General features: G+C 37.1%; 2 protein-coding genes across 2 annotated transcripts in view; both read right to left on the reverse strand.

Annotated features, from left to right (window-relative positions):
* The window catches only part of LOC149009036 (uncharacterized), a 27,740-nt gene extending 20,604 nt beyond the window's left edge, over positions 1–7,136 (reverse strand). Inside the window, exons 1-7 of the mRNA XM_089161914.1 lie at positions 6,828–7,136; positions 5,866–6,015; positions 4,749–4,866; positions 3,431–3,527; positions 2,665–2,771; positions 1,361–1,483; positions 1,024–1,177 (exon numbers count right to left, since the gene is read on the reverse strand). Of these exons, the coding sequence (XP_089018040.1) occupies positions 1,024–1,177; positions 1,361–1,483; positions 2,665–2,771; positions 3,431–3,527; positions 4,749–4,866; positions 5,866–5,993 (727 nt within the window). The 5' untranslated portion in view covers positions 5,994–6,015; positions 6,828–7,136. The remainder of the gene's footprint in view (positions 1–1,023; positions 1,178–1,360; positions 1,484–2,664; positions 2,772–3,430; positions 3,528–4,748; positions 4,867–5,865; positions 6,016–6,827) is intronic.
* An 847-nt stretch (positions 7,137–7,983) lies between these two features.
* LOC149009037 (Transducin/WD40 repeat-like superfamily protein) lies at positions 7,984–14,765 on the reverse strand. The gene is made up of 5 exons (XM_089163593.1): positions 14,585–14,765; positions 14,380–14,506; positions 12,457–12,638; positions 12,177–12,372; positions 7,984–9,606 (listed from the first exon to the last, which is right to left on the reverse strand). Coding segments are annotated over exons 1-5 (1,530 nt in total). The 5' UTR covers positions 14,587–14,765; the 3' UTR covers positions 7,984–8,583.
* Positions 14,766–15,435: the final 670 nt, after the last annotated feature.

Below are 15,435 nucleotides of genomic sequence, written 5' to 3' on the forward strand. Positions count from 1 at the left end.
TGCCAGATGAAAAACGCATGATTTGGAACAGGATTACTTGAATCCGAATCAAGAAATGATGAAGGACCCGAAAGCGAGCCATCGATCAAAGCAAGAAGACCGGAGGACCGAAGCAGAGGCATAACTAACTACACCAAACTAGATAGTTTGTAGATGAAAGCTTCACCAACAGATAGTGATGAGCATTTGAAAAAGAAAGAGAGGAGTTCGGTTCAGCAAGATGAACATCAGATGTTGAAGAATCTGAAGCCATTGATGAACAGAAGCAAAAGCTTAACAAAAAGCGCAAAGATAGCAGAATATCTCACCGAAAAACCAGAGAAAAACCACTTCAAAGAAAGCTGAGTACAAAGGCTTCAGGAAGCTTCAAGAAAAAGCACTTCAAGAAGCTTCACGAAAAAGGCAGAGAAAAGTTGTTTGAAGAAAAGGTGTTCCAAGAAAGAGATAAAGACACGCACGGATTTCAAGAAAACGCTTTTAAGACAAAAGCAAACACATGTGCAAAGGACCGCACCTATAGTTGATACCATATGAAAGAATAGGAAATATGAAATCAACCTTATGATCTCATAAATGAGACCATACCTCTATATATACACATGGGATAAAAGTACATCAATAATAAGTCTTATAGACAGTAATAATAGTACTAGTCTTTATTCTCTAACATCCTGCAACTACCTAAGAGACCCAGAACTCTTCAGGCATTAACTCCCCTCAAGGAGGATTTGTGTTATCCGGAATCTGACTCGATCTTCTGAGGTGGCTTCCCATCCACAGAGGTGGCATTCTTTCACCATTCTTTTTGTTTGCAGATAGTTGGTTCGGGTTATCTTGAACCAAATCAGGAGAGGACAAATTTACGAGCAACATAGCATGATACCAAAAATGATTGTAATGCATGTTTAATTTATCATATGCAAAACCAAGACACACAAACACAGTTCAGATCTAAACAGAACTACAGTGCATCAAATCATCATGGCAAATGTTTGAGATACAAAATGTGAGCATATAAGTTACCTTTAAAACGGTCATCAGGATAAACGGGGATGTCAAAGTAATTCAATCCTCGTCGGTAAAGGCCTCTTACAATGTCAGGATCAAAAAGAATAAATGAATTTTCTTCCTCCCTATAGGCTTTGTCTATCATTGCCATCTCTTCTTCAGTGAGTTTCTACAAAAGTAAAATTACAGTATAAAAAAACAAACAGCCACAGGGAATACAATACTGACAAATGAAATGTCCTTGAGCAATTGGTGTATGTAGTGAACTGTCCATACCATTACAGAGTTTAATGTGCTAAATATTACATCTCTCTTTCATATCAAGAACTCAGAGATGTTTTATGAACTTCACCTTAAATTCTTCCAATGTGAAGTTAACCAGACAAACTCCCCACCAGGGTTCAATGGAAAAGTCCGCAGGTTGTGTTGGCAATAGCTCTTTTGCAATTGACTTGTTCAGCTTCCACATAATTTTCTGGCCAGCTCCGACAGAGAGTATGATAGTCAAGAAGAAAAAAAACAGTGTTCACTGACAAGGTAATCACTTGCATATAAAGCTTTTGATGTTGAGACTATGATTAGTAAAACCAGAACAATTTGGATACCACATATTGTGAGAATATAATTGCCACTACATGGGGCAGAGATAAATAGGTAGCAATCTTTGAAGAGAAGCCAGGAGACTAGATCTTAGCAGCAGCTTAATAAGTTCCAGAAACCTACAGCTACAAGTAGCTATGTCACCCTATTGGAATTTTCTTATTCTTTTTTCACCTTATTTTCTAGTTATAATTACTTATTAAAGTTTTTCCCTTCTGTCAATGTTGGAACTTGATATCCATGGTTAACTAACCTTATTGTTAGGGGTCTGAAAATTGCAACTTGTATATTGGTCTAACCAGAAGTATTTTGTTATAGAATTCCTTACAAGTAGTCTTTAGGCCTGTATGGATGAAACATGAACACTATCCCTGTCAAAGCAGCTCTCATGATTGGGAGAAACTCCTAACTAGAGCCTCACACCCTTTAGCCTTATGGCCTCGAAGGATACATCTGGACTTGTTGCTTAACATCAAGTACATAACCACCTTCCCTCACCCATACCACCAAAAACAAAAATAAGATGTTCTGTAACAGATAAATTAATATAATTTTGTAAGAAAACTAAACAAATGGGTTCTTTAATTATCAAAAAGTGAAAGAACAGTCAAGGCAGTGAACAGCTAAGAGCAAGAGACAGAAGTCACCAACCCAAAGAGATGGGACATGAGACCTTGATCAACAGAAGAAAGTCTTCATGTTCTCACATCTTCTAACATGCAGATTGATATCATCACCTAGACGGTTTTGAAGACATAGGAATTTATAGTCTATATTGTATTGTTCTGTCATATTTACAAAGCATTACTTGTCCCAATAAGAAATTATTCCACAAGTCAGATGCTGGATTAAAGGTTGCTTGCACATACACCGTAAGAAAGGGAATATATTTAAGAAACCCAAGTGTGAGTGAAACTAACAAATCTATGATATGGATTTACTCAATTATAACCATGCTCTAAAGCAGTATATTTGAAAGTTTGGAGTAACACATGCATGTGAAATGGATGTCTAATCACACAAACGCAAAGATGAATCTCCGCTAGTAACCAATACCTTAGATCGGCACTTATTCATGACATCAATAAACTCATTTCTTCCTATTCCAGTGACTCTTAAAGCATCTGCAGCAGTAAAATTTGGGATGCTGTCATAAGGTTGCTCTGCAGGAAAGATTAGAAATGTGAGTCTCTGGTAGATTCCTCAACAAGTTAAGTCAATATGGATGCCAAAAGGTACAATTTGGCGTCTAGTGCAAAAGACCTAAAGAGAATCAACAAAAAACTAATCACAAGAACATGCTTATCTTCATGTTTCAAGTCTAGGGTTTTCACCTTTTTATGCCCCAAAAAATATGAGACTTACAATTATGAAAAATCTTCTCAAATACTCGAGGCCTTAGGTTTCTACCATGTACTGTATGAGTTCAGCAACTAACAAAGTAACTAATGACTAAAACAAATTTCAAGTCTACACCAGAAAAGCATAATCAGCCTCCTATATTGATCATCTGTAGAGATTATATTAGAAATAGAATAGTTGTCTTTTCTATTATTATGTTTTTATGTTGCTGTTGTTGTTGTTGTTGTTGTTGTATTTTTTATGATATAACAAATGTTGGATTATTTAAATATAGAGATTTATGAAATTATGGAAACAAACAAATACAATCCCAAATGCAACTCTAAATACTGTGATGCTGAATCCATACCACAAGTTAAACCTTTAACCGTACATCAAGAATTATATCTAAAAACGTAAAAACTCAATAAAAGATCAAAATTTATCATCATTAAGTGTTTTTGGAAGCATAATCTGTTACCATTTTTCATGACCTCAAATATCATGTCACAGTAGTATTTGAAAGGTGATACTCTCATTACTCGACAAATGTACTCTGCAAGGTGGTATGGAAAGAGCTGCAGAGATTTTGAACAGAGGAACTGAGTTAATTCATATAAAAAGTAATCATAATAGAGAGAGAATTGATTTCAAAGTTAGAAACAGAAAATATTCAAAATCTGCACTTAGGAATTCAATTTTGTTGGCACTGTTAGCCTAATGCCTAAGCATCAGAAGGAACTCAATTTAGGAAGAAGCATGTTTAATCATACAAATCTGTAGAAATTATGAAATAATTTTTTGGGATCCTACATAAGAGAATTTCTACAAATTCGAGCCAAGATGAAGCAAAACAAAAAAAAAACAAAAAAAGAAGATGTATATCTTAACACCTAAAAGCAATTATATTGTACAAACTCAAAGCAAGATGAAACACAAAATATGTGTGTGTGTGTTTCTTTTTCTTTCTTTCTTTCTTCTTCCCTCTTCTTTTTCTTTTCTTTTCTTTTCTTTTCTTTTTTTCCCCCCTTTTTGGGTGGGGCGGGGGGAGAAGAAAATACCACGCCAGCAACTAAATGCAATTGCAACATCCCACAGAACCACATCTCAAAAGACACCTAAATTCTCAAACCCTAAAAAATCCTCCTCCTTTTGTTGGAAGTATCAAATAAGGGGGAGGGAATTGTGGCTAGCACTAGGGGCAAATCATGATTCAGCTAGGGCAGTCTTGTCCTCTTTCAAATTTTAGTTTTAGTTTCTAATATAGCCATAAGTATTGATACTTGATGCCATGATGCTTTCTCAACCACAAGTTCTGCTACACACTGTTGGAAACTATGCTGAAGCATGTTGTTATTGTACACTGACAGTTGCGTTCTTAACTTCCTCTCCAGCAATCATATTTTAACCTTCAGAATTTTTTTCTTCTATGTGATATTTCTTTATTACTTACATCTGAGACCACTTGCAAGCATCTATAAGGGCAACACAAATTACAAAGAATGAAACCCAAGAATACAATGATAAAATGTCCAGAGTAAGATGGAGAGAATGCTGCTTCATTCCTATAACGAGACACAGGCAAGGAGCAGATGGAGAAGATTATTCAATTGAGAGAAAACCAAAAAAATAACCACTCGCAGATCAGAGCCAGAAGATAATTATCAGGTCCAAACAGTCCATTGGGAAATTTACAGCATGAAAAGCATAATGACAGATGCCACAACATGGTCATCGTTCTAGAAAATGTTATTGCATTGCCATGAAGATAATAAAGCAAGTCTTGGTTCAATATGCACCGCTAGATTTTTCCGCAGATAGCGCATCATTTCTTCATAATATTCAGCTTCTTTGCAAACTTTTCGAGCAAAGCAAGTGCTCCATTGCAGTCGCTTTTTTATACATTGATCAATTGCCCTGCGCTTAGGTAGCAATGGAAGAATTAAATTAAACGAAAACACCCAAATAAGCTCATCCAAGAAAGAACATGGAATCCAAGCACAAGGTTGTTCAAAATCATGATAAAAGTACATAATTTTTTGGAGTATTGATTTTAAAAGATTTCCCATTCACAGTGTAACAAACCATAGCAAGTTAGTTGTGCAAGATTGGTAGCTTAGGAGACCCTTTCTGCGAGTTGGCTAGACTCCACTTGAGTAGCTTCTGTTATTTCTACCACGGGTGGTTTTTCCTCCTTGTCTTTTTTTTATTCATTTATCTTTTTCTTTTTTCTTTTCTTTCCTTTTTTTTCTTTTTTTTGTGGGTGGGGGGGGGGAAGGGGTGTGGGAGGATGGAGATTCTGAGAGTGTAAAATAACAGAACAGTTTTGATAAAATAAATATCAAAACATGGGTAGCACAAAACAACGATGACAACAACACTAACAAACAAATGAAGGACCCAAACACAAATATTTATAACCAACACCTGAGATAGTCCATCAGTTGCTAAATTGGCTGAAAACGCATCCTCCATATCAAGGGAATATGTATATCCAAGAACCTGTCTCCATTTCAACAATCTATCGTATGCTTAGAGTTGCCTTTTATTAGCAAGTTTTCTCAACCATAATGAAAGAAAACCTTATACATGATGGATGCTTTCAACTCCTCTGGGATTAAATCACAATAACCAATAGGAACCTACTATACCCTCCCTCCAAGGAAAAGAAATAGCAGTGGTCCCTAAAAAGCCCCTAACCAATCTGGCCAGATTGTCAACAGAGCCAACATCAGTGACAGAAGGCTTTGCTCATGCATATGTTCTTGCAACCAGACTATTCTGCTCGTTTGGCATCAATCTTTTAATAAACATGCATGGCAGGGGAAAAAATAATCAAACAAAAGAGACAACGGATGGGCTACACAGCACAAAGCAATGACGCAGTGCAACTGTGCAACAAGGAACCGTTCCAACCTTCGGTGCCACTCTTCTTTAGAAGCTAGAGTAGCTTGCAATCGTTTCGGAAGATTCTCCCAACGGCATTCTTCCTTGATTGACTTTAATATAAGTTGTTCCTCCACAGTAGCTGGCATACGTTGCATCTTAACGCCTTTCAAGCTCTCACTGAAAATAGATTCGCAATAAGAAAGTCAATCAAGTAATAGTATCTTAAATTAACATTTATATCAAGTCATATAACCAAGCATTGAAATTCTACCTATAGGTATAATACAATAGACTACCATTTGTTGGATTCTATAAACTCAAAATTAAATCCAAAACCAGAGTTTACTCAACTCAAGCTTTTTTACTCTTACAACTCCATCAATGCTTTCGCACAGGAAGTCCCAATTTCAAATGAAAGAAAATAGGTGGTTCATCATGTTGGCAACCAGAAATAAAAATACCAACACTGCACAAGTTCGCTAAAAACTAAGAACATCGAGAGAATGTGACAATAAATCAAATATGTTATATGATGTAAACTTTAATAAAGGTTTCTGAAATATGTTTCCATCAGAGCTTGCCATATGCCACACATGACTAAGATCCTAGTGATACATGAACCCCAAAACCACCTCATAGAAAAATAAAAGTATGTCGGTAACAACCAGGATAGAGTCGGTGTTAAGATCAAACGAATAGTGTATCACCGCATCAATTTAAGTCGAAAGAGTGTACAATGTAGATATTTCAACCCGCATATCAGAGCTATCAAAAATCAATTAATTCTTGAAAACCAATGCACATCATCAGAGATGTATGATAAAGTTGCACATTCAAGATTCACAGAATAACTTCTTCTGCCGCCACCCTCCCCAACCTTTTCTTTTCTTTCTATTCGTCTTAATGTCTTATGTCATAGAAGGAATATACACAGAATTACAGCCACCAACGAACACAACTTTTCAGGGAAAAGGAAAAATCAACTTCACCAGGATTCACTGTATCAAATGTTTTCTTTTGCCACCCGAGATCAAGCGCTGAACAGAAGGAGAGCCTTAAATTTTTGATTTAGGATCTTAGTCGGAGCATACGTGTAGACGAATCAGAAACAAAAAGCAGGGGATATCAGATGAATGATTGCGACCTGGTTATGGCTTCAGAAACCAGACATTGATCGATCTAGGTTTTGAATTTTCTTCAACAACTGGATTTGAATTTCGCGGCGAAGCCTTGAAGGTGACTTCAGACGTGAGATGAACTACGAAATTTTAACGTAAGCATAATTTCCTTTTCTATATTTGGCAGTTCATATTTTGATTCGATAACTTCGCATTTGGTCACGTTACGCGCCTTTAAAAGACTAAATAGTATTATTTGGTAGTTCATATTAATTGTTTGGGTTGCTTAAAGTTTGACTTTTTGACTCGATTTCATATCATTAATGTCTAATAAGTAATAACTACGTTACTTTTTTTTTTGGTTGAAGTCTAATAAGTAATAACTACGTTAACACACCCTATGGATTGCATTAATTCACTTTAATTGTTTTTTGGCAGAATAATTAATTTAATTGCTTTACTTACATGATGTGATTAAGAAACTGAAGTCAGACCTGATTATTGATTTGCTAATTTCTCAATAAATGGTTTCCCAAAACCACTGACAATTTCATGCCCAATCAAAACCCGAATTTCTAACATAGAAATGAACCATTCATTTCTCGATAAGCAACACACGGTTATAGTCCAATAAATACGAATTTATTTTCCGTTCTAATAAGCCAAAAAAGTTTGATGGATTATAGTCCAATAAATACGAATTTTTAATTGAGGAAGGGATTAATTTTGGTATGTCAATTTCAAATTAAACTGTTCGATTCAGTCTTAGTAATTTTGGGCCAGCTAGTGGCTTGTTTGGGCGCGTCATTTTCAAGTTGTACAAATTGCAAGCCCAACTTCAAGAAATGACTAAGAAGGAGAACCACTAAGTCCAGTTACACACTCACTTCTGAGACAGCCTATACGTAAGAGATTCATGGCCAAATATTCAACTCTAATTTGTAAGACCAAAAGTAATACCCAAGAGTTGAGATCCCTAACGCTACCCTCACACCCTCCTCCGCCTAACATCCAGAAAGGAAAGCCACCTTTGATCTACTTATCAATACTCAGAAGTGAACCCTCCCGCTCAATGTGTGGTGAAAGTGTATGAAGATAATACAATCTTCTACAATCACAAGTAGATGATCTGATCTCATTTTAATCCAACCATACCAAAACCAGCCCATGCATCATTTATATAGCACTTAAAAACCATTTAAAGAACTCTTACTGTGAATGAATTCCAACATCTTTTGTGTGGTGCTGCCTCCTATTTTTATAAGGACGATCGGCAGAACTTGCAACTGCGAGCTTCCATTCTGTAGATTATTGGGTGATAATATTTACAATGTCACACAGTCACTGTCTAATGGTAGGCATCGATTGACGAGAATTCATGTCTTCATACCTCAAATGCAAGCCAACAGCCACATATGTTCACAAGAAAATGGCAAGAACAATATTCACAAGCAGCACGATCTTGGAAATGAGGTAATAGTGCTTCAAAAGCCCCAACAGAACTGTGCCCAACCAAATGATGGATTTTGAGTGGAAACAGAGAGAGCAGCCAAAAAATAAGCCATTTGCACGTGTCTGCTGCCAACGCAAGAGAAAAGCAAGAAGGAACCATCACATTGAAGACCAATCATTTCCATATACAGAGATTTCCATTCTTATCAGCAGATGCTAGAGGCTTTCCCAACTCACTCCATGAACATGAAAGAACTGGAGCAGCGTGTTCTCTTAAAGTGCTTACGATATCTGCTCCTACTCTTGACCAAATGCAGATAGACCCATCGACAGAACCTGCCACAACATAATTGTCATCTGCACTAATGCAAGAACGGCTCCAATTCGATGCCACCCTGTTTCCATTTGCTCTAAATGTGCCACAAACTTCCAAAGTTCTCATGTCGAATAGATTATGCAAGTTATCCCTCCCACTAGTTAAAACAATATTGCCACTTCGAGATGGACAAATAGATGTGACAGCCTGTGAATGTGCAGCAACTTCACTAACTAGCTTCCCTGTTTGAATATCCCACAGGCGAAGATTCCCGTCAACATGACCTGAGCAGATGGTCTGTCCATCCATGCTGAAGCAAAGAGCATTGCAGTTACTAGGAAAGATAATGGTGTTGACACAATAACCCTTCTGCAGATCCCAAAGTTTAATTGTCCTATCATATGCTGCACTTACTGCATGACGACCTGAAACTTTGCTAAGATCTACAGCACATACTTTATCGACATGCCCTGTGAGGGTATGGCGCACTCGACCAGACCCAACATCCCAGACATACAAGTTGCTTGAGCTGCTAGCTGCGATAACAGTCTTATTATCATGGGTAATAGCAAGGTCGAGGACAGAACCAAGGCATCCATAAAGACTGCGACTTATTGTTCCAGTGTTTGTATCCCATATTTTGACTGTCTGATCCTGTCCCCCACTGATTAACCTGTTGGAGTTGAATTCAAATAACACAGAACCACAGCCACCTTCATGAGCATGGATTTTGTGTTTGAGTGCAGCAGGGACACTTGATTCAACAAAGTACTCAGCTCCTGCTTCACTTCGGCGGACAACGCCATCAACTTGCTGCCGTGCCAGTTGTTCTATGCTGCTGGACTTCAACTGATCCTTTAACTCCTCATATAATGCATTAACCTACATGTGTACCAAGCTTAACTTAGCTCCAAATACAGAACTTTCTTTTTGGGTAGAATAAGTTAAGAAAACGTATGAGGCCATTACTTAACAGCTCAAAATTTTAGGATGAGCAGTTATGAGTTATGCTAGAAGGCCAGTTGTCTGATTCCTGGAAAGTTCGAGAGGTTTGTGTCATTGTTGTGTTATTGTGCCCCACACCACACCAAAGTTCGAGAGGTTTGTGTCATTTATTCACCAGAATTTTTTTTTTTGGGGGGTGGGGGGTTGGGGGTTTGGTGGGGGTTGAGCAGGAATGATCTAGTGTCTTGATATACACTGTTATGGGCCTCAACAACTCGAGTATTTAGCAGTTGTAACAAAAAACAAATGTTAAGACAAAAAAGATTTAGTCCAAGCCTCAACAGAAGTTACATTTTTCAATCAAAGCAAACCAAGCAAATGATTGAATTTTTTCCTTTTTTTTTTTTTTTTTTTTTTTTTTTTTTGGGGGGGGGGGTGAATAAATTAAAGCTTACTTGTTCAACAGCAACAAGATTGAGCAAAAATAGGATCGAAGAAATAATAAATGAATAATGCAGGTACCTTAATACACACATATATCCATCCAGCAAACAAGCAAATATTCCCCTCCCCAGCCTAGCAACAAACAAGCTCTCACATATTCCACCTTGAAGGTGAACAACAGAATCCACTACCAACTATGCATTGGGGTACAACCTTTAATCCTTGAACAGTGTCTTCAACTAACCAGTTGACCTATAATAACATCTCAAACTCTGCAGAGAGATCTATTATCCCCCAGTCCCAAAAAAAAAATCAACACGACCTCTGAACATTTGAAATGCCCAAATCGCCATTTAAACCAGGTCAACCTGGATCAACTCTTTCTCTACCCTTGTTCAACATTTTACTCATCCCCCCCCCCCCCCCCCCCACTTTTTTTTGTTTTTCTTCCTTCTTCCCCACCCTTCCCTTTTTCTCTCTCAAAAGTCAAAACACAGAAGCAAGGGGAATATGGCCATTGAACCAATTCAACTTCTGCCAAAGGAGACAGGCCCACTAGCATGAAATGTCCCGCATTGACTTTACACCAAATAATAATGTTACTTGTTGCTGCAACATATATGACATGAAGAGGTTATCTTTGCATAGATGTAAATCTGAATGCTGTGAAGCATTAAAATTAACTATCGCTTGTGATGCCAGCATAAAACTCAAGAAGGCTGATGCCAATCACATTAGAGGCCATTGCTCACACAATGAACACAAAGGCTTTTAGTTCTTCCTCTGTCTCCTTCTCTTTTCCTTTATATTTTTTTTCTTTAAATCTTTCCTCTTAAGTAACTAAAGGCATATAGTCAACAGTTCGGTCGGCAGTTGAAGTGGATCTTACCAATGAATTCAAAAATCAAATCAGGTCAAAAGAAGGCGTAAGCGTTGACTGCAAATTCACGGGTAACCTAAGCAATTCAACAGTTGAAGGGAGACTCTATCAGATAAATTAGATCACCGTATTATATAGATTGATAGCTGCCTTAGCCTCCTTATTCCATGGAACAGAAAACAGATCCTCAACCAATATTTGAGAAAATCATAGCCCAACAACCACAAGAATCCCAAAAATCAGTAGTACATTGTGGTCTACAAATCTATATTCTTTTATGTCAACTAATTATCAGAGAAAACCATAGCCCAAGTGCCCAACCACTTGAATCCTAATAAAAGTTACACATTGTGGTCAACAAATCTATATTCTTCTTAAGTTAATTTGAAAAAGCTGTTTAACTGCAAGTTAAAGGTAACTGACTGCCAGCTGTAAGTACCAATCCATGTTGATATTCAGTCATTCTCAAGTAACTTCAGGATATACTTCAGAAATTCATAAAAACAACATATATTTTAGACACTACAATAGAACAGAATTATTGAAGGAGCTCAGGCTACACGGTCTTCAAAGACCAAGCAGCAACATAGGCACGATATACAGTTCCAGTGATCATTATCATACGCATTCCTCAGAAGGATCTCTGAAAAACCAAACCCCACCCCGCACCCCCAAAAGAATAAATGATAGAGAGAGAGAGAGAGAGAGAGAGAGAGAGACTGAGAAAGAATAATGCACAATTGGAGGCAGCCCTTAATCTTCCCTTATTCTGTACTTTTTCTTTTTTCTCAGTTATTTTTCCTTATCTACACTCAGATATACTCTACTCACTCAAGCTAAATCCCAAATACTGGGGATCACTCACACGGAGTGAAGGAACCAATAAAAAGAAGACAGCCTAAAGCACAACTGGAGCCGGCCAAGGAAGAGACTCTAATACATATGACAATAGTGAAATGGATTCCGAACATAAAACTGATAAACACATTTTAAAGATAAAAGATCCCACTTTAAGATTTTCAGTAGATGAGAAATAACTGATCATATATTTTCTAATCATTTGTCTTCAGGGAAAGAGGGGGGCGGAAAGCCAGAAAGCATCAGAACAAAATGTCATGACTCAAGATGTACTAAAGACAAAGGCAATTAAAATAAAGACTCATTCAATAGCAACATGAGCTACCTCATTCAGCCGGTCAGCATCCTGCATCTTTTGCAGCATCCAGCGGTCAATCAGCATCTTATTTTCAGCCTCAGCATTTTTAGCTTTCAGTGTTACCTCTTCCAGTTGTGTTTTAAGTGCCAGGTTCTCACTAACAAGCAAGTCTAGAGCTTTTGTCTTTTCTTCTAAAGTCAACTTTAATTGAGAGCATTCCTCACTATGAAGAATATCAAGATTAAATCATTCACAAAACACCTTAAAATCTGAAGAACATGTCCCGTGGCAAATTAAAACTACATACCTTGCTTGTGCAACCTCAATTTGCAGATTAGCGATTACTGCTTCTTTCTCTTGAACCAGTGCTTTTGATGCTCTGCACTCTGCTACTTCTACCACAAGCTGATCAGACAATCTTGCTTGAGCTTTGTAACATTGCTGAAGTTCCAGTTCCAAGTTTTCTGCTTTCTCTTTCCATTCTGAGCCCTAGAAGAACATCCATTAACTCAATCAAAAAGCTTAACTGTACAGAAATATCAAAGAGGCCAGAAATTTATATACAAAATGTATAGTTCCAAACCACCAAAATGAAGTGAGGAAGGGGTTGGGGTGGAAGCACAAGAAGCATCGTTCTTGTAACAACAGTATTGACAAGCAAACTGACTGTGAGAGAGTCAATCTCTGGAGATGTTCCGACATGACAAAATCAAATAATGAACAAACAGAATCTTAAGAGGAAGAAGAAGAGAATGGTGGAAAAGGGGCTGACTAGAGAAGAGCTGAATGTTAGCATTCCAAACCCCAACACCCCCCTCCCCCACCCCACCCCCAAAAAAACAGAATAAAATAGAAAAACAGAACAGGTTTATATTTATTTTCGTAGAGATTACAACAGTAGACCTCCTATTTGTAACAAGAACCACATTCGAATTGACTAGCAATTCAAATATCAACTAATGCTAAATATTGGTAAAGGGATGAGTCCCTCATTTGTTAACAATTCTATGTGCCCAAGTTACATAATTCAACACCATGGAAACCAATTTGCCATTGACCAGTTACCCTCATACTGAAGTGAAAAAGAATCAGGAAGATAGAATGCTTGCTGCTACTAATGAAAAACAGGAGTGCCACATGGCCCACCTACTGATATCATTTTGGAGAACCTCATAACAATTATAAGAGATACTAAAATGGGAAGGTGGTGTGGATTGAATTATTAACAGAATATGCAACTTTTCATAAAATAGTTCCTTATAAATGGGACCTAGTGGATCATTAATTACCTAAACTTCATAATTTTTCCCCTTCCTACAAAACAAGAATTTGTAGTGATTTCGATTAAGGGAAAGTATTTGTCTTTTTGCTTAAAATTTTACTGCCACACTGTTTGGGAAAGGGGAAACACTGCAGGTCAACCAAGGTTTTGATGCCAATAGCTAACAGGGCTTAGATTTTTTTATTTTTTTTTTCAAGTAACAACTCAGAGACCATCTGTAGTAAGTCACGAAATATGGAAATGATGTGGACCCCACAATGTGGAAACAAACAGTACATTTTGGCTGGATTGATCACATTTCTAATTTCTGATTGATGGATTTGGATGTAAGGACAATCAATTGAGAGTATGAATCAAGAGTTATGGAGTTTCAGGGAACAGGGTCTAAGAGATGAATTCTGGTATTCGATGCATCAACTGAAAACTAAAAGAAGGTGAGAAGACAAAAATAAAGGTAGGTTCCTGTAAATTCACATTAGAATAGCTCGAACTGTTGGAGGAGGAACTGACAAGGATGAGGGAACAGAAGGCTTGAGGTAAACTATGTGGGGCTGTTGTCCCAACAAATTAAACATCAATCATTTAGAAAACTGATAGACGTTTCAATTGATTACCAGAATTGACCAACCTCAAGAAAACAATGAGTTATCAAGTATAACTGGTCCCCACATATGCTTAAGAACTATCTGGGAGTACTTGAAAGGAAAATTGAATGATCAGGTTTTTTCATTTCTAATTTGCATGACCTAATAAACACTTTGCAATGTCTGACTAACTTCAATTTCCAGTCAATATATGTTAACCAGGTAGACAGAGACATAATCAACGCGAGATTCAGATTTGATATGAAACTCACTACCTATCTGCGAATATGCCTGAATGAACGCTTGTATACAGAAAAAAAAAATGCTAAAAATACTTTTTCTTCAGAATTAAAGATAAGCGAACCTGGGAAAGGAAAGGCCTCGAGATAGCTATGAAAGCCGGAGCATGAGCACCTTCCTCAAGCAGATGTCGCTTTCGTAGCGCCTTCAAAGCGTGCTTGATAGCGTCCTCTGCCATTTCATCCAAAGACCTGAAACCAAACAAGAACTCAATCACTTTCTTTTTCTTTTATGGAAAATGAGTTTTGACCAAGAGAATTCCGACTGACATGTTGATCAGAATCGCTGAATATCCACTGGTTGCTTTCAGTCATTTAGACTTGAGATTTCGAAGAAGTGTTCGCCGCCACCTAAATAAATGGAATCAAGATCGGACTCCGACGAGATACTGAATCGATAAACACAAAGATAATCGCGTTGTTCTTTACAAGGAAGAAAGCTAATTGCGTAGTGGAGCCAGCTGCCAGTTGGGACGAAAATGAAATTACCACTGTTCACATGGACCGGTCTGGGGCGGTCGGATCGGTCGTCCTAATCTGGCCCCGCAAAATTTTAGGGGCCCGAAGTAATTTGCCTGTTTTCTTTTTTTCTTTTCTTTTTTTTTGGTAAAAATTTTGCCTGGCTAATTAGTTCATCGTGAATAATTATTAAAAATAGGATAAATATCACTTACCTCTTTTGTTTAGCTGGACAAATATCATTTACCTTCCCTCTTACTTAGTCACTTAATGTTTTCAATTACGTTTAACTTTTACTGTTAAATATTTTTTTAAAATCCTAAATTATCCTTGTCTACAAATATTTTTTTAGTTTAAACACTAAATTATCACTTTATCAGTTAAAATACTAAATTACTTTAATTAAAATTAAAATTATCTTTAATTATTAAAAACCTAAGATACCTGGGAAAGTATTTTTTAAAACCAAAACACCATAGTTAAAATTAAACACCTCCCCTTTTTTTTTCTATTATTTCTTTGGGAATGTCATATATCCGAATATAATACATATATATTTTTTATATACAAAATTGGTGTTGCACTGTTGCCACTGTTTAATCCGATCCGTATTTTTAATTCGGATAGAATAATCCGACCCGTTTACATTCCTAGGAATGGGC

Source organism: Hakea prostrata, chromosome 7, assembly GCF_041222555.1.
Source record: "Hakea prostrata isolate BN-2017 chromosome 7, UWA_Hpros_2, whole genome shotgun sequence".
Classification (NCBI taxonomy): Eukaryota; Viridiplantae; Streptophyta; class Magnoliopsida; order Proteales; family Proteaceae; genus Hakea; species Hakea prostrata.

Bases quoted from the DNA above. Each gene is read 5' to 3' on its own strand.
- LOC149009037 (XM_089163593.1), bottom strand. The intron at 12,639-14,379 runs GTTCGCTTATCT...ATGTTCTTCTAG, and splicing joins CGAGGCCTTTCCTTTCCCAG to GGCTCAGAATGGAAAGAGAA. The intron at 9,607-12,176 runs GTAGCTCATGTT...GTACACATGTAG, and splicing joins ATGCTGACCGGCTGAATGAG to GTTAATGCATTATATGAGGA.